We start from the raw sequence: 18811 nt of genomic DNA, 5'->3' as shown, positions 1-18811 counted from the left end.
TAAGTGGTAGTCTCTAATAAGGCCCCATCACCTGGCCGTCTCCTTTGCCCCCTCCTTGTGACTGTCTCTTCTGAGTCCAAATACCAGACTATCCTCTCTGAGTCCTGCCACCTTGCAGTCTTCTTGGAGTTTGGTAACAAGGCTATCTCCTTTACTTAGTTATGTCTTCCAAGTCTTATTTAACTAGCTGTCTCTCTTTAGTCTTGTTCCCTGGATGTTTCTTCTGTGCACTTTGAGCCTTGTTAGCGTTATCTCTCCTATCAGTAGCTTTGTCCAGCTGTCTCTGTAGACCCATTTGATTCACACTGTATGACTGTCTCCATGGGCTCTTTACAGATCTCAGAGTCTTGTGACCTGGCTGTCTCTCTGAGTGCCTTCATCAGTTATCTCATCCAAGCCTCATTTCCTAGCTGTCTTCTAGGAGCCTCGTTGCCCTGATATCCTTACATGGAACTCGTCTCAGTGTTGTCGCATGACTTTCTCCTCCAGGTCTTCTAATCTACCAGTCTTCTCTGCGCCTTCTTATCTGGCTATCTGCATTCCATTGCTGTCTCCTATCAGACTTTTTACCTGTCTGTCTCCTATATGCCTCCACCTGGCAGTCTCCCACCGCATGGCTGTCTCCTTCTACTCAGATTCCCACTGCGTGACTGTCCCTTTCGACTCTCACCCAATCTCTTCTGAGTCTCGTTACCTGGCTGTTCCCTTTGTGTCTCTTTACCTGGCTGTCTCCTCTGATTCCCATGACGCTCTCATACGATGGAGGGAAGTCTGTAGGGTGCAGAGGAATCGGGCTGTCCATCGATCCATTATAGGTTATGCTGTGGAAGAAAGTGTAGAGATCACAAGAAATCAGAAATCGCTCTCCTCCAATTAGAACCATAGTGAGATGGCTTCACACTTGCGCTGTATGTGCCGGGCACTCGGAAACGCATCCAAACTCTCTTACAAACCTACTGAATTACCCACATTATCTCTGAGACGTATCACTTGCGCAACCCTTGCCGCATTACTTTCCTAGGTCTGGTTTGAGTGCAGTGGTTGAGAATCAGCTTTTACCAAATGCTAAAATAAACAGAGTGAGCTTTGGTCCTAACCCATTAGAATATTTGTGTTTCACATCATCTACTGGCTTTTTAGTGTTCCATGTCATCCTCCAGATATTGCTTCCATTGCAATGCACGAGGGACTGTTTTACACCTCAAAAGTGCTCTGAATCATCAGACATTAAATTCTTCATGTTACAGATAGTTTGTTGACAGAAAGCAACTGTTCAGTGTTTTTCACTGCAGCAGGCTTTTTGAAGGTTTTAGTAGGGACCCAAAGGGCAATACAAAACTACTGGCTTTGCCACTGCTTGTTTCCTCCTATGTTCCCTTATAAGTAAACGTACTATACCCCCCTTTGGCTTTACGCCTTGTGTCACTCCATCTTTGACCTCATATATGGGTCAAATTATTCTCCTGCAGCCATTTTTTACCCACACAGTGTAAGGAGGAGCTCAGGATGAGGCATGCCACTGGAGTCTTGGCGATACCCTTGGTCTTGGGAACAAAAGGATTTATTACACAACATACCAATGTCTAAAGTAGAAGACTTTTCCCTGGATTGTTCATAATAGGACAGGCAGATAACTTGGGAGAGTGTACTGTAGGCGTGAGAGATGAAGGGCTTCACATACACTCGGGCGCATGCATGGCAACCTCAGCTCTCACATGCATGCATGATGCAACTCCGATTTGTAAATTTTGTCAACCCTAAAAAGAAAATCCATGCATAGCCTCCTTTATACACACCTCTGTGCATCCGTCTCCGAGCTGCAGGTATATTCCGGGGGATAGTAGGGAGGTGGAGGTACTGGGGGGACAAACTCCTCGAAGTCCAGGATGCTGTGCAGGAAGGTCTCGTGAGGCGAGATACACTCAAGATTGACAGAGGTCGTTCTCTGTGGCACAAGCTGATGAGGTAGGAAGAGAAAGGAGTCATGTCGCCAACACCTCCCCACCAAAGGAGCATGAACATGGGGGGATCCTTGTAACATGCCACCAAGAAGGGTTACCAAACAGAGTGACGAGTACACTGGTGGAAAGGAGTCACATGCAGGGTACAGGATCAGAAGAACAAGTGCGCTTGAACAGGAGTGGAGATGTAAGTAGGTGCGCCTATGGATAGTTTTGGTAGAGGACTAAGGGAACAAGCATGCTGAGCAGGAGTGGTGACGTAAGTACGCATGGTTATAGGAAGAAGGTTTGGTAGAGGACTAAAGGAACAAGCATGCTGAGCAGGAGTGGCGAAAGTGAATAGAGGTGGTTATAGGAGGCAGGTGCGGTGGGGGACCACAGGAAGAAGAGTGCTTGAACCGTGGTGGAGACAATGAGTAGCGGTGGCTGTAGGAGGCAAGTGCGGTGGGGGACCATAGGAAGGAGAGTGATTGAGCCGCGGTGGAGACACTGAGTAGAGGTGGCTGTAGGAGGCAAGTGCGGTGGAGGACCATAGGAAGAGGAATTATTGAACTGCGGGGAGACAGTGAGTAGAGGTGATTATATGAGGCAGGTGCGGGGTAAGACCACAGGAAGAAGAGTGCTTGAACAGCGGTGGAGACAGTGAGTAGAGGTGGTTATAGGAAGTAAGTGCGGTTGAGGACCATAGGAAGAAGTGTGCTTGAGCCGTGCTGAAGACAGTGAATAGAGGTAGTTATAGAAAGCAAGTATGGTCGTGGAGCACAGGAAGAAGAGTGCTTGAACCGCGTTGGAAACAGTGAGAAGTGGTAATAGGATGCAGGTGCGGTTGATGAACATAGGAAGAAGAGGGGTGGACCAGGAGTAGAGACAGTGAGTAGAGGTGGTTATAAGAGGCAGGTGCAGTGGAGGACCATAGGAACAAGAGCGATTAAACAGGAGTGGAGACAGTAAGTAGGAGTAGTTGCATAAAACAGGTGTGGTGAAGGGAAAGAGCAGTCATGAGCAGATGCAGATGTTCTACGAGAAACCAGGCTTTGTGGCAAGAAGTTGAGGAATGGTGTTTGATGCAGGTCAGATAAGTGCTACGGCCTTGTTTCTGGAGAAGTGCTGAGCAGGAAGGTCCTGAGCAGGGGTGGTGGTGAATGAGTAGAACCAGTGACAAAGGTTGCCTTGGAGTGGGGAGGGAAGTTGTCAGCAATGGTGGAAGTGGGGCAGACAGGTAGGCATGAGGAATAGAGTGGTAAGCAGGGGTGTCCAGCCCGCATGGTGGTTTAGGATGGATTTACAGGCTAGTGAGCTGTTGTGGGTGCACGGTTGTTCAGCAGGGACCACGTGCATCGCAGTAATTGGTGAACACTTACAACATGAATGATATCCAGAGAGAAGATCTGGATGCAGCAGATGACAGCCGACAAGGTGCAGATGATGGTGGAGAGTATGGTGAGACCACAAACACTGAACAGGAGGTCCTAGACACCGGGAGCAAGGCGAACACAGCACAGTGTGAATACAGAGACCAAGGTGGACACAGCACAGTATGAATACAGAGACCAAGGTGGACACAGCACAGTGTGAATACAGAAACTGAGGTGGACACAGCCCAGTGTTAATACAGAGACAGAGGTGGACACCGCACCGTGTGAATACAGGCAATGAGCTGATCACAGCACAGTGTGAATACAGACAACGATCTGAACAAGGCACAGTGTAAATACAGACAGCAAGTTCACACTTAGCTCCACCCCTTCGTTAACAATCAACGTAGAGAACTCTCTCCTGTCAGGACCTTCGATACAAGCTTTTAAAACAAGCATTTACAATGCAATAGGTCTCACAGCATTAAAGTTTGAGTTACTGGCATTGTAAATGACAATGCTTTGCATTAAATAATTTTTTTAATTTGCAATTATGCAAGATTAAATATTAGGGCCATGCTCAAAGCGTGGGGTTAAGAGGAGGGTTAGGTTTTTCACGTTATTTCTAAGAAACAATGTTGATTGATAAAACTGAAGTATTTTCGTGGGTATGACCGAATACAAGCTTTCAAAGAAATGTTTCAACCCCACCTTTCACGGAATCGTCAGTTTCAATGTAATGTAAAGCAAATCTCACTTCAGATTGTGTTCAACGCAAACATTTTACTAGCACTGTAGTCGTCATACATGCACCGAGAAGAAACAGATCTAAAAATTCACTGTCCTTAAAACACAAAAAATAAATATATGCCAGCACAAACTGGAATACCTGGATACATGTAATGCAAGAAGCCCCCCGTATATTTATGATAAACGTTATCCAACAGATATTCGGCTATCACTAGTGACACAACTGTGATTTAAGCCATAATCAACCCAAAACGATCTCAATGAGAAAGCAGCTGAAGTAGAAAACACGAGTCCTTCGCACACGACCAGCTAAGCCCACAGCCATAACGAAGTAGCAACCAAAAAAAAAACCTAGCAACATTCTGAAATTCAGAGAAAATACACAGACAGAAGAAGCCAAGCATTTGTCATTTTTATATTGAACAGGTGCACCAAGCCATAGTTGAGCACTTTACCGATTTAAAAGCCATACAATGAATATTAGTTTTGTAACCTCCAACAGCACCGTGTAATGGCTTGGGAGATAGGGCAGGCATAAAACGTAATCAGCTGACTACCTTGGGATGCATAGCTAACATGAACCTGCTGTGGATCAGAACTGATAAAACAGATATTAGACTGATTATCATCGGTTTAGTACAAACCACGAAAGAAAAGATCCGATTCCGAAAGGTTGCGCGTGCACATCACTTGTCTCCTGTCTCCCTTGACTCCTTGTAAGCAGAACTGATTACAATAGAGTCTGGCAGCGACGATCGCTTGATGATCGGTTCGCAGGTTCGACCTAAAAATGAGCTTAGCTCAGTCTCGTCAAGTGATCTTGTCTTGTAAATAAGGATCTCCCTTTGACCCCTGTCCCCATGCATCCTCCATAAAATCTTAAAACATTGTTAATCCAGTGATTAACAAATTTTTTAAAAATGGTCATGGCCACTTCAGAAGTCCCAACGGATTGGAAATTTGCAGTTGTCAAACCCCTTCAGAAAAAAAAGCTGGCAGACACCTCAACTCTTTCAAATCTCCACCCCATTTCACTACTTCCTGCGCTTGGTAAAATGATCAAAAACTTGGTCCGCCATCTTGCGAAACAGCAGACATTCTACTGCCCTCCCTTGGTTCTGTGACTGCGTCCCCCCTCCGACCCCACTTAATGGAACTCTGCTCTCCTGGCTTTTTTGGTCTTGACCTAGGTGCATCTTGCCATGGTGAGATGGTTTCCATCGATGCCCTCGACGCGGGGTTTTTTCTTTTTTTTTGTTCTTTTTATTTCTCTTTTCACTCTGTAAATATGTGATATATACTTGTCCAAGCCTAATCGTTGGTAAAATGGAGTCCTGAGAAAATCTATTTGTATATATATGTATATAGAGATAACTCTAACCACTAGTATATGTAGTAGACCTTTTACTCACTACCATTGCTATGATATTCTTAGAGTTTATCCACCTGTATCTCTTCCTTGAGTGACTTTACAACTTGTACATTTGCAATTTTTTCTGTTTGTATCTCTTACTTGTGTGACTTTACAACGTGTACACCTCAATTTTTTCTGTTTGTATCTTTTATATAACTCATGTAATCCTAAATCCTTATGTATCGCAACTGGTTCTTTTGTAAAGCGCTCGGACATCTTCGGGTAATGTTCGCGCTATATAAAATAGCATTAAATAAAATAAAATTAAAATAAATATGTATGAAGCCCTTTTCCCATTTGCAAACGGGTCGATTCTCAGAATCGTCCCGCTTTCGAACGGGAAAAAGCCTTTTGGGATGTATCATCCCAGAAAGGCCCTCACAAAATAGGGAATCACAAATTTTGCAATTTCCTATTATGCAAATACATTTAAGGAATCGCAAATTGCGATTCCCTAAATGCAATGCAGGAAGCACCCAAGTTGTGCAATTTTCCCTTAAGAAATCGCAAATTTCCACAAACTTCAAGTTGGTGGTAATTAGCAATTTCTTTGAAAAATTCACTTTTTTGCATTTTTCACAGTGCCATGTGGCCTTAGGGCATGCGTGTGTGCCACATGTGCATGCATACATATTTAAGGGGTGCTACAGGGTGTCCTTTGGACACCCTTGCAATTGCATTCGCAATTTGCGAGCACCTAATGGGTACTCGCAAATTGTGAATGTCTTCCCATTCATTCCTATGGGCCTCTAGGCCCATAGGAATGAAAAGCGAAGGTATTCCTTAATTGCGAATTGCAATTTGCGATTCGTACTTAAGGAATACTAAGGAATCTCAATTATTATTGAGATTCCTACATACATAGCATTTTTGGAGTCCTTAATAGCGATATGCTAAAAATCGCTATTAAGGACTCGCAAACTGCTAGGATGATACATCTGCCCCTAATATTCTCCACCCATGGCAGTCTGGCTTCTGCCCTAGACATTCGATGGAGTCAGCTCTGCTGGAAGTTACAGGTACCCTAAAGTAGACTTTAGATGTTGGAAAAAATGCAGTGCTGATATTATTTGACCTATCAGCTGTATTTTGATACCATATCTCATGATATTCTACTACAACGCATCAAAAACTCCAACATTTCTCATCTAGCCGTACCCTGGATTAAACCCTTCCTTACGGATCGCAGACAAACAATGGCATTAGGACCTTTTCTATCCCCTGAAAAAACAGTCCCTGCAGGAATTCCTCAGGGCTCGTTACTTAGTGCTGCATTATTCAATTTATATATGGCCCCCCCTAATTTCGTGAATCTCCTCTTTTGTAATTGAAACAACATCCTATGCTGATGATACGCAGCTAATTTTGGATTTGGATAAAGCATCCATCGGCTCTAAACTCAACTTTAAACTTTGTCTAACTGAAGTTATCCGGTGGATGCAATCCAAACACTTAAAATGTAACACCGACAAGATGGAGATCATGCTGCTGGGAAAAACCAATTCCTCTGACCCGATGCCGAATTTGGTACCGCCGCCCCCTACCACAATTGAGGTAGTAAAAAACCTGGAGTGAAATTTTATGTCTCTATCTTTTAGCCCATAACCCTTGTAGTTGAAGGGATGTGCTTCAATTTAATAAGATTATTGAAAAAAATCTTTGATTACCTCCCTATTGCAGCAAGAAAGACAGTGGCCTTTGCATTAATAATGTCCAGATTGGACTATTGTAATAGCTTATATGCAAGCGCCACTAAAGAAACCATTCAGAAACTGCAAGCTGCCCGGCTGGTGCTAAAACTGCCACAGCCTTCATTGGATCAGCAGCACTTAAAGTCCTACAGTGGTCGCCAGTGCATAAGAGGGTCCTCTCTATACTCCTGCTCACCTTCAGTGCTTATAGAGCAGTAGGGCCAAAATGCTTAATTTCTAGATTCACTCACTATACCACTTATCGGACCCTGTGATTCTGAGCTGCAAATATTCTTAAGTCCTACCTTTAGACGCAAAACCAAAGGAGGTACATCCTTTGCTTTCTTGGGGACCAAGGCTTGGAACCAACTCCCTAGACACTGAATCCAAATCCATCTTTACAAAACATCTAAAGACCTGGATCTTTGCGGCTCCTGACTCATTGTGTCGCACACTTATTCAGTGATTGCTTGTTGAGATCAGTTTGCTGTTATGATCTCAGTTTTCTCCGCGTAGCATCAGAATGCTCCTCTGAGAGCGACAGTCGCGCTTTATAAATGCAACATTCATTCATTCATTCAAGGTGAACACAACCCAATGTAAATACAGCGATTGAGACAAAAACAGCACAGGGTCCATAAAGATAGTGAGGTAAACAGAATAGTGTGAATACAGACAGCGATTTGGACACAGCATAGTGTGAATACAGACAGCGGGGTGCACACAGGACAGTGCGACTACAGAGAGCGAGGGGCACACAGCACAGTGTGAGTAAAGACCACAATGTGAATGCAGTATGGAATAAGTACCAAGAACCACAAGAGTACTGCATAGTAAGAGTAGAGACAGCAAGTTGAACACAGCACCGTATGAGTACAGACAGCAAGATGAACACAGTACGGTGCGAGTACAGACATCACAGTGAACTTAGCACAGTGCGAGTACTGACAACAAAGTGAACACAGCACAGTATGAGCACTGAGAGCAAGATAAACTGTGAGTACTGACAGCAAGGTGAACACAGCACAGTGTGAGTACCAGGCATGGCCGGCACAGGTAACAGCGGAGGGGCGGGTGGGGGCGGCTGAACAGATGTCGGGAGAGCCAAAGTTAAATAAATAAAACCACTTACCTTCCGCTCGCCGCATCCTCAACTCAGCAATGTGACGAGCGCGAGGTAAGTGATTAAAAAAAAAACACATTATTTTACTTTCCCTATCCCGTCGTCTGTCCACTTCCAAGCCCCTCCAATGCTGTTACCTGTGCCGGCCGCGTCTGGTGAGTACACACCACAAGATGAACTCAGCACAGTGTTAGTACACACAGCAAGGTGAACACAGCATATTGTGAGGAGTGATAGCACGAGGAACAGAGCACATGTGAGTACCTAGAACAACATAAGTACTACACAAGTAGAGCAAGCAAAGTGAACTCAGCACAATGTGAGTAATGAATGAGTACTGACTGCATAGTGAATAGAGCCCACTGTGAATGCTGACACCTAGGTGAACACAGTACTGTGTGAGTACTGACAGGAAGAGAGCACAAAATGCAAGGTGGGCAGAGCACCACGTGACCACAGCACAATGAGTGCAAAGAGAAATGTGAACACAGCACAGAGGGAAATGGGTAACCGGAACACGGGAAGATGTGAGTACAGAGAGGAACATGACCACAGCATGTCGAGAGTGGTAAGAACAGCCAAAGCTTAAATCAGAAACCACTGAGACGAATGATCTATTGCAATCAAGACATGATGTTTTAGATAATGGAGTGGAAGATTACTGAGTTGCATTTAATTCGTGGATTTTCTCGCGAGTTGAATGAATATTGACAGAGTCTGAGAAGGAAAATATGACCCAGAAGGTGAGGTGAATAATAGTAGTGTTAATAACTACAGATTAGGGTCAGGTGACCAGGTGGTTTGTGTCATTTAAGTCTTCAATGAATGACTTTCAAAAGTACACTGTATAAAAGAATGACATACACAGAACAGTGACTCTGTGGTCCTTTTCTAAGAGGCCTTCAATGGTGTCCTGTGATTAAGTTAGAGATTTCAGGCTGCTGGGATTGATTTAACAGACTTAGCATCATTCAAGGAACCAACACCAAACATGAGCTAAGAGCAGTGTGTCTCTCAATAAATAACTCAGGCCTGAATACCAAGGGTTTTCCCGTGAGTAGCTGTCGCTTACTCCACCCTACTTAACACTACTTTTCAGGATTCAAGGCCAAGAATAGGCTTGTAGCTCTGGGTTTTATCATAATGTACATAAGTAACCCTGGGAATGACATCCTCTCTTTCACTGCAGTGAGAAACACTGAAATAAAACACAGAATAAAGTGAAATACAAATACCTAGGGAATGTTGGTAGGTTTTGTATAGCTTCATTTGAATTAGGCCCTTGATTCTGGGTTTTTTTTTCAAATTTGAAATTAATCCGGATTTATTGTGCCAGTGGCACCCATGCACAATTCAAAGTGACATGTACATCATGTTTTATCGTGCGGTTGGCATGCACATCTACATTTTCGTACATCTTAAGGTACCCTGCAAAATCCAAACTGTTAAATTCTCTATTTATTCATAATATGTTTAGCTATTAATTCTCAGTATTGTGTCAATGGTAGTTTTACAAAAGAAAGATATTTTCTGTCTAGGATAGAATGCTACATTTGCCTACCAAAATGTTGGACACAGAATTGTGATTGTCTCTGATCTATACAAAAAAAGTTGTCTTTGATACAATTACTAAATTCCTAGATTATGAATCTCCAAAATCACTTTGTCAGAATCCTGAACCTAGGACACTGTGAGTAAATCTAGCAATGTGAACCCATTATCATGTGAGTACAGGCAGCATCATGGTGCGAGAATAGCAAATAACATGTACATAGTACAACAGGAGTACAAAGTAAAGTACAGTGTGAACACACCCGGGTATGAGTAGAGAGAGTAACGCTGACACAGCATACCGTAAGTGCACAATAACATGAACAGAGCACATCAGGAGTGTAGAGAGACACATACCAACAGAACTACAGGCGATGAGAGGATAAAATTAACATAGCTCTATTTAAGGAGAGGGTGATATGTGGCACAGCACTGTCTGCAAACAGTCAGCCACATGGATTGAGCATCATTAGGAGTGTAGAGAGTAATGAAAACAAATCATCGAGTGTATACAGATATCAACTTTAGATATATACAATTGTGCTCTCGCTACTACAAAAAGTATTACAAACAGTACAATGACTGATAAGTGTTCAAGGAGACAGAAGCAGATTCTTTGATGTGTTCTTGATACAGCAAGAAGTTGGTTTATTCTCTCCAGATTCAAGGATTGTGATACAAAGCCGACACGTGTTTCGTCGTGTACAGTTGAGTCAACACGACTCTTCAGGGCTTGAAAATTGGGATGTTCGTGGTGCTTGTAGTTAGATATGGTCTACTATCCATGTATTGGACGTAACTTGTCGGAGAGAGACACAGTTAGAAACTGACTACACAGAAACGGTCTGTTCCTTTGAGATAGTCACGTAGAAATTGCTCAAACAATGGCAGTCTGTCAATTGAATGTCACACAACTATGTGTTTGTTCACTCTGGCTCCTGGTGTGTCAGGAGGTAGCCGGGAGGGGATCCGTCTTACTCGGGATTCGCTGGAGACGGGCGATGCGCTGTGTTCCGAAATCCCGGATTTCGGAACACAGCGCATCGCCTTTTGAGAGACGCACCCGTCTCCAGCGACCGTTTCTGTGTAGTCAGTTTCTAACTGTGTCTCTCTCCGACAAGTTACGTCCAATACATGGATAGTAGACCATATCTAACTACAAGCACCACGAACATCCCAATTTTCAAGCCCTGAAGAGTCGTGTTGACTCAACTGTACACGACGAAACACGTGTCGGCTTTGTATCACAATCCTTGAATCTGGAGAGAATAAACCAACTTCTTGCTGTATCAAGAACACATCAAAGAATCTGCTTCTGTCTCCTTGAACACTTATCAGTCATTGTACTGTTTGTAATACTTTTTGTAGTAGCGAGAGCACAATTGTATATATCTGTATTGTCTCTTGACTTTTTAGACGGTTAAGGGTGTTTTTCCGCCTGCTCTTCACGCACTACTTTGCTACCCGTCAGTATATACTCTGTAACGTTTAACCTAGGCAGTGCGCCTGAGTGATCTGAATTTCTTAAAACCCCACTGAAGTGTTTCTTGAGATATCAACTTTAGCACAGCATTAAGAAAATAAAAAGAGCAAAACGAACCGAAACTTGCTCCAGGAATACGGAAAATGCTGAACTGAGGAAATGAAACAATAACACAGCTCACATCAATAAGAGGATATCACAGAAAGCGAGACAGAGGCTCTACCAGGATTGAGAGTGCAGGTCAACATCCCAGAAGGCAATAAGGGCATATCCAAGAAAAAGAGAAGAGGAGAATGCCAGCATACAGAGAAGGAGAGACAGAAATAGGGAGTACCATATTAAACAGAAAACAGGACTAAATCATAAGAATTAAGGAAAAGAACAAATATCCTAGAAACCAGAGAGCAGGTGAATAGCCAAGGAATGGTGGAACGGGTTTATATTCCAAGAATTTAAGAGCACTCAAATATCTCAAGAAGGAGGGTCAGACATATATCCCAGCAGTGACAATGGAACAGACACAGCCAAGTAACATCTCAGTATTAAGAAAGGGCGGGGATATACTTGGAAAGAGAAAACAAGGAAATATCTCAAGACAGCCAGAATATCACTATATTGAGAAAATAGGAATATCCCAACAGGGCAATTTTCCTGAATCCAAGAATATGGAAGCAAACTAGAACATCAAACATGAGCTATTCATAGGACAGAGACCAAACAAACATCATAGGACAGGAAAAGAAAGGTCTAGTATATTCAGCAAAGGAAAATGTCCCACAACACTAAGGCGTATATTACTGTATGTGAAAACCTGGGCCATTTATGGAATCTTTCTGGATGATGGTAAAGGTTCCACTTTAACACCACCAATGCTTGGTGTCCACCTCCATTGCCCACTCCTCTGAGTAAAACAGGTCTATGAACTCACCTTTAGGGTGCCACGGATGGCCTTGCACTCTGGGTTCGGGTACATAGTGATCATTTCCTCGTCTTTCTTGCACGTCGTGGAATGAGCCAGCTCAGTTTGGGCCTGACAGCACACACACCAGTCCTTCTCCTCGTGGTGGGATGGAGCGGAAAGAAGAGACAAAATGAAACAAGGAGGCAGGGGCTATTGAATGCATATATACCAGGTGTACTACGGCCTGGTTCTCACATTGGAGTAGATAAACATTACAAAAAGCAACCAAACTTACCCTGATCTGGTATCCGAAAACTGTAGTAGGGAATATTGAAGCCAATATATTGACAGGTCACATATAGAAAATATAGAAATATCACCAAGATATGAATATGTGGAGCTTGTTATGGAAACCTTTATAAAGTTACCTTTTTATAGATTGTCTGTCAATATTCTTGTCACAATATTGTAACCTGTTGATATTCTGGCTTCAATATTAGCAGCCTGACAGTTTTTGATGTAATCATAAACTCATTTGGTCACAGCCTACCACCAAGGCGCAATATCGCACACCGAAAAAAAACCATTTCATTGCAGTCTACTATGCATTTTTTACCTCATGAATGCATTCCCGGGATTTTACTGCAAATCAGAATATCGAAGATAGGTGCTTGTTTTGCGCCACACACACAAAACATATTCAATGTGTTCAGCTACTCCCCAAAAGTACACTATTCTCCTACGATCCTTAAACTTATGTTTTAAGTTACAAGTTAGAAGTTTACAAGACTATGTTTTAGCAGAGTGACATAGTTTGCTTGAAATACTACATTCGTACGACATCTACACTCTTGATAAACCTCTTATTACCTTTTATACCAATGCACATGGTTGAGTGCACCTTATCGTGTATCGGGAAATCTCAGACTCATAATACTCCAGTGAATAAAGCATGACTCTGGGTATAGAAGTATAGTGAGGGGACGCTGGGATGTACTCATACAGAAATGCAAACCTGTAAGAAGGCATCAGAGTGTATCCGACTGTATTGAGTGTAGGAACTCTTCACCCTTTGGCACAGGTCAAACGATCTCACCAGCTGGGCATTCTGGCAGGACAGGATGGATCCGGCCAGGCTTAACATCACGCACAGGGCAGACAGCAGGGTGAAGAATGTTATCTGGCGAGAGAGACCAAAAGAGACCGACTCACTACCAGGGTGTCTACAAGATCAAGGTGTTCCTCGCTAATCAATGGGATATACAAATAATCTTTTCTCATATAACACATAGAAGCTCTGCAATATTTCTATCAAGTCCACAAGTGTAGTTTCTTTAGCCAGGCTTATGACGAGATAAGAATTACTCTGTAATAGTCATCGATAGGCTGTTTCTGACTTCATAATGCCCCAAACTGCTCACAGTGTAATAAATATCTCCTTGAAAACAAAAGCATTGGTCACTTTAACATTCAATTACATGAACATTAACTCTGCTTGGAAACTACAGCGAGCAAAAAAATGCTTTTTGTAGTGCTAAATTAAAGTGTTTCACAACAGAAACAGAGTTTGCCCAGCAGGCTCCTTCACTAATTTTGCAGCCGAAGCTGGGTTCTGAAAGTGTGCCCCACTGAACAGACTTAAAAATTCCTTCCAATATATAGAAATCCTTAGATCACATACTGCATATTGTACTTTGTGCCCAAGACTGGTGCCAAATTTAGTCCACGTAAAGCCACCGGAGTCACCAGGATGATCATGGATCCAAATGTTGAAGAATGAGGAGAAAGAGACCATTTTACATGCTCCTCAACCATGCACCATTCATGTACAAATGTGACACAGACAACAAAAGCAGAGGAAGACAAAACTGAACAAAGAATCAACAACTGACATATCACGACCACCTCAAACAATGCCAAGCATATGTGTTTTCTGTGGTTGCTGATGCACTTCATATTGGTCATCTTTGGTCATTGAGCATTACTTGCATAAGTGCGCCAAAACGGCAGGCCCTCGTGACGGCTGTCATGCCTCAGTACACAATTCATGTAGTGACTCTTACCATGAGGGTGAAAGGACGCTTCCAGGACACAACTCCGATCAGTCCAGAGAGCGCCAACTGTAGGAAGAGCAAGAACAGGTATTATGGCATGGAACATAGAGTTCTGGGTGGGGAGTTTCCGGCAAGGGCATGCAAGATCAAATTATAGGAACATATTTATTGATGGCATTTAATAACTCAGAGACACTTAATTGTGGTACCCATGGTTTCTTTAACTTAACAAACTGCCAGTAAGTTGCATGTCTTAAGTACTTGTTTATCTTTCATTTTAACTCCATACCCAGAAGCGAAAAAATTCTTTTGCAAACAAAAACATATTGAAGAAGCCTTCAAATTCCTCTTTATCTCACAATCGTCACCAAGTACCTCAATTTAGGATCTATTTTCTACTTAGAAATGCTGGTCTCTATCACACCTCCAAGAACCTGACAGTCCAAAATAGCAGCCACCTCAAAACTCCCTCACAAGTTGGGGATACAAATCCTGGAGTTTGAGTTTTAAGACAATTTGGCAGCTGGGAACAACTCTTTTCCGTTAAACATTTTTTTTCGAGACCTTGGGATCGAGATGTTTCTACTAAAGGTACATTTTAGAAACAAAACAAACAATTCCAACAGCTTGATAAAAATGCTCCATTGTGACAGACTTATGAATACAAGTCAGAGGAATATGAAAGTTTGGTTTTTTGCACTAAAATTTGTGTTTTGCTCTGCCACTAGTTCTATATCTCCCTGGCCATTTCAATCCAGTTCCTTAAACAGGACCCTTGCTAATCTATATGCGTCCTAGGAATGGAGAGAGCAGAAGCAGGAGCAGGTGTGTAGCACCCAAAGTCAGCGTGGAGATACTGTGGTGGTAGATTACTACATGAGGGCCTTTAAGAGTTGGGCATAAAGTAAAAAGTTGGACATTGAAGGGTGGAGAAGGTATAACAAGTTAGGAAGAATTCATGTCAGGTGCAAAGTCGAAGTGTGTGGAATTTGCTTTTGAGTAATTATGTAAAATTTCGCAAAAAAGGATGCCTTGTTTTGCAGAATGCAAAAATTGAGCACTAAACGTTTGTGCAAAATGCATCCTAACATCCATCTTGACTACAGGTTTACATTTAAGAAATAGTGCAAAAAATACTAGTGCCACAAACAACATGTTGCTTGCATTGTGGTTATTCACGTTGTTCCCATATGCTCACACAATAATTTTGCCGTGAAAGGTGCGTAATTTCACGGCGAAGCATAATTTTGGGAATGTTGCATAACAAGAGTAACTCAAAATTATGCAAGGTTATGCCTGTGTAATGGACATTTTGCCTAGATCTAAAGTGAAGTCATGGCCAGGGACTGATAGTCACTAGAGTGATCATCAAAGGCACATTGAACAATGTAATTGCTGTCGCGCTGCTCTACAGGCTCAACCCCAATCCACAGCTGGGTGAAACAGAAACAAAAGTAAACACCTATTGGATGAATGTTTCCTTTTCCTATCCCGCTTCAATGCAACCTAAAGACCAAATTGTAAATCATTAGAAGAAAATTTAGCAATGGTGTTGGCAACTGGGACATGAACAGGCATGCTGCTCATCTGCAATAAAGCAGGGAGGTTACCTTTGATTCATTTTGGACATATGAACACTGCTTCATTTGACAAAGAATTGAAAAGAGAACTTGCACAGCAAAGGTAAATCCCAAATTCATCAACTGTTAATGGTCTGTGGCGTGCTACCAGAGATGACGCTGTCTGTGCCTCTCAGCGTAAAACAACAGAAGACTACTCCACAGCTTCCTCCAATTGGAGGAAGACTCCCCGGTGCACAGCAAAATGGACTGCAAAGTCTAAAAGGTCATATACAGTTCATCAAAAGGATAGATCCAGACGTTAGAGAAGTTCCTCATATTTTTTAATCCATATTCATTCTTTTCATGAATAGTTCATCTATGCGTGAAAATGCATGGCGCAAACATAATCCAAAATGAAATGCAATCCAATCATTAACACCTTAAGTGCTGCCGTCGGCCAACGGTCGTCACGGGCACTACCTCCCCAGTGCTGCGTGCGACCGCTGGACGTCCAGTTCAGCACTGGATAATGGACAGCGCAGCACTGGGGAGGTCTATTTACGAAGCTCCCAAGGTGTTAATAGTCCCAATGCATTTCGGGCAGATCGCAAGCCCTTCCTCAGGGAACAACTCTACAAACATAAAGGAAATAACATCATGTCACTAAATAATACATATACCAAACTATCATTGCACCAACGTTACAACCTCCATGCTGTGCAGATCACAACACATGCTGTAAGTAGAAACCAATTCCTCATGCTCACAACGTAACACCAGTGTCCAGAAATCACAAACGTGCTAAGCAACAACCTAAAACTAAAGTGTGTTAATGGGAAAGGTCGAGTGAAATACGGAACTCAAATGCGCTGCATTGTAAAGGGTAAAGTAACATTTAACTGCACCCCAGTGCCTAAAAATGTAGGGCAGTGCTCTAGTATGCCAAACGTCCCAAAATTATACCGCCTCACTGTACGATACTCACAAGATGATTACATCCGTGACGCGAAGTCGTTACTACCTGCAAAAAACATAAGCCCGCATTGAAACCACAGGCGGTGGATTAGCCAGAATACTAACGCGAATAACAGCGGTCCTCAGTAGAGGTACTCACATTGCATGAAGTCCGTGGACTCCCTCTGTTAGCAACGAGCGCGAAGCCTCCGGTCGACCGGGTCTGGGTGAAGTTAGTAAACACGCGAAGTGTGTACTAAACATAAATATAGGACTATGAGGTGACGTGATGAAAAGTGAAAAAAACTGCGCCATCTTGGAAAGGTGTGTGAAATTTTTATTCATGATTGGATTGCATTTCATTTTGGATTATGTTTGGGCCATGCATTTTCACGCATAGATGAACTATTCATGAAAAGAATGAATATGGATTAAAAAATATGAGGAACTTCTCTAACGTCTGGATCTATCCTTTTGATGAACTGTATATGACCTTTTAGACTTTGCAGTCCATTTTGCTGTGCACCGGGGAGTCTTCCTCCAATTGGAGGAAGCTGTGGAGTAGCCTTCTGTTGTTTTACGCTGAGAGGCACAGACAGCGTCATCTCTGGTAGCACGCCACAGACCATTAACAGTTGATGAATTTGGGATTTACCTTTGCTGTGCAAGTTCTCTTTTCCATTCTTTGTCAGTCCACTATTTTCTGTCCCTAGGACTTAGCACGCTACTTGGTTTAAACATGAATTATGATTTGGTGTCCAACATGACTGAACTCAAAGCTGACACTTTCGCCTTCACGGCGGGGGATGCGGATAAAATCTATGGAATGATCCAGGAAGAAGTAGTTGCAGCGGCTAACACCCACAGCCCTGAGAGTAACATCAAGCAATTGCTCTACTTACTGAAGAAGAAATGTAACCAAAAACTTCATGCTTGCACTCTCGTGCGGTATCACCGAGCCCAGCAGATCCCTAGGGGCCTACGGGTACCCCTCAAATCACTACTATGTAAGAACAATGTGAGGTTTGTTGGGCGATGGTACGCCATCCTCAACAAATGCTCACTTGATTTGATTCTTCTCATTGTGGAGGAACTGTCGAAAACTCTTGAAGATTTAGCCCAGGAAATAAAAAGTGTACGTACTGAGCTGGACAATGCCATGGATCCTGCCGATCTGGCAAAAATGTTAGAGGATGTGAATGCCCAACTGGAAAAACACACCTGTGAGATACAAGAACGTAAATTCCGAAAGTACAAAAGGGATACCATAGATTATAAGCTCGGCGAGGTGTACACTTGGGCAGAAGTGTACGCCCGCCGACGCCCCAATCGCCCTTATAATCCGTATTCGGAAAATGAAACTTCCTCATCTGATGGTGACACTAGAACACAGAAAGCGACTAGATTGTCTGCCCAGGCAGAACAACAGCAACCGAGCACCTCCAACACTGCGGTTCATTTTTTAGAGCAGGGCCGGGATCAACCTATCGACCCAGGCGGGGAAAAACCCGCAGAGGCAGAAAAAGAACAACCCAAGGCCAAGAAGGGCAATCGTCGGAAATAATGTGGCATGATAACTTGGTGATTAACATTTCGGCAACTCAATTGACTGATGAAGAAACACGTATCTTACAGAAAGGTCAGTCCTTCGTACCAACCACCAGAGCTAACACTTTGGAATTAGAGGTCAGTACCTTTAAGCTTGTTCGCAACATTCGGCTACGGGATTATTTTCAAAATGTAGTAACCACTCCTATGCTAGAGGATAATACACTACGAGGGCTGCGTCCCCAAAGTACCTTCATGGGTCCAGTGAGTCATAAAATCATTGACATGTTCGAAAACCTAGTCAAAAGAGACATTGCCACTCTTCCTTTTCAATCTAAGATCAAACAGGATAACTTGACGAAAAGAGAGAAAAACATCTTGCAGAAAATTGCGAGTAATCCTTCCATTGTGTGTCAAAACGCTGACAAGGGAGGCGCCCTTGTGATTATGGATGCCACGTACTA

General features: G+C 42.9%; 1 protein-coding gene across 1 annotated transcript in view; it reads right to left on the bottom strand.

Moving 5' to 3' along the window:
• The window catches only part of ENTREP3 (endosomal transmembrane epsin interactor 3), an 85927-nt gene that overhangs the window by 23530 nt on the left and 43586 nt on the right, over positions 1–18811 (bottom strand). The window contains exons 2-7 of the mRNA XM_078669706.1: positions 14293–14349; positions 13245–13409; positions 12257–12385; positions 3323–3430; positions 1797–1957; positions 722–821 (exon numbers count right to left, since the gene is read on the bottom strand). Of these exons, the coding sequence (XP_078525832.1) occupies positions 722–821; positions 1797–1957; positions 3323–3430; positions 12257–12385; positions 13245–13409; positions 14293–14349 (720 nt within the window). The remainder of the gene's footprint in view (positions 1–721; positions 822–1796; positions 1958–3322; positions 3431–12256; positions 12386–13244; positions 13410–14292; positions 14350–18811) is intronic.

This window comes from Lissotriton helveticus, chromosome 12 (genome assembly GCF_964261635.1).
Source record: "Lissotriton helveticus chromosome 12, aLisHel1.1, whole genome shotgun sequence".
In the NCBI taxonomy this organism is placed as follows: Eukaryota; Metazoa; Chordata; class Amphibia; order Caudata; family Salamandridae; genus Lissotriton; species Lissotriton helveticus.
This window is presented reverse-complemented; position numbering and strand designations above follow the sequence as displayed.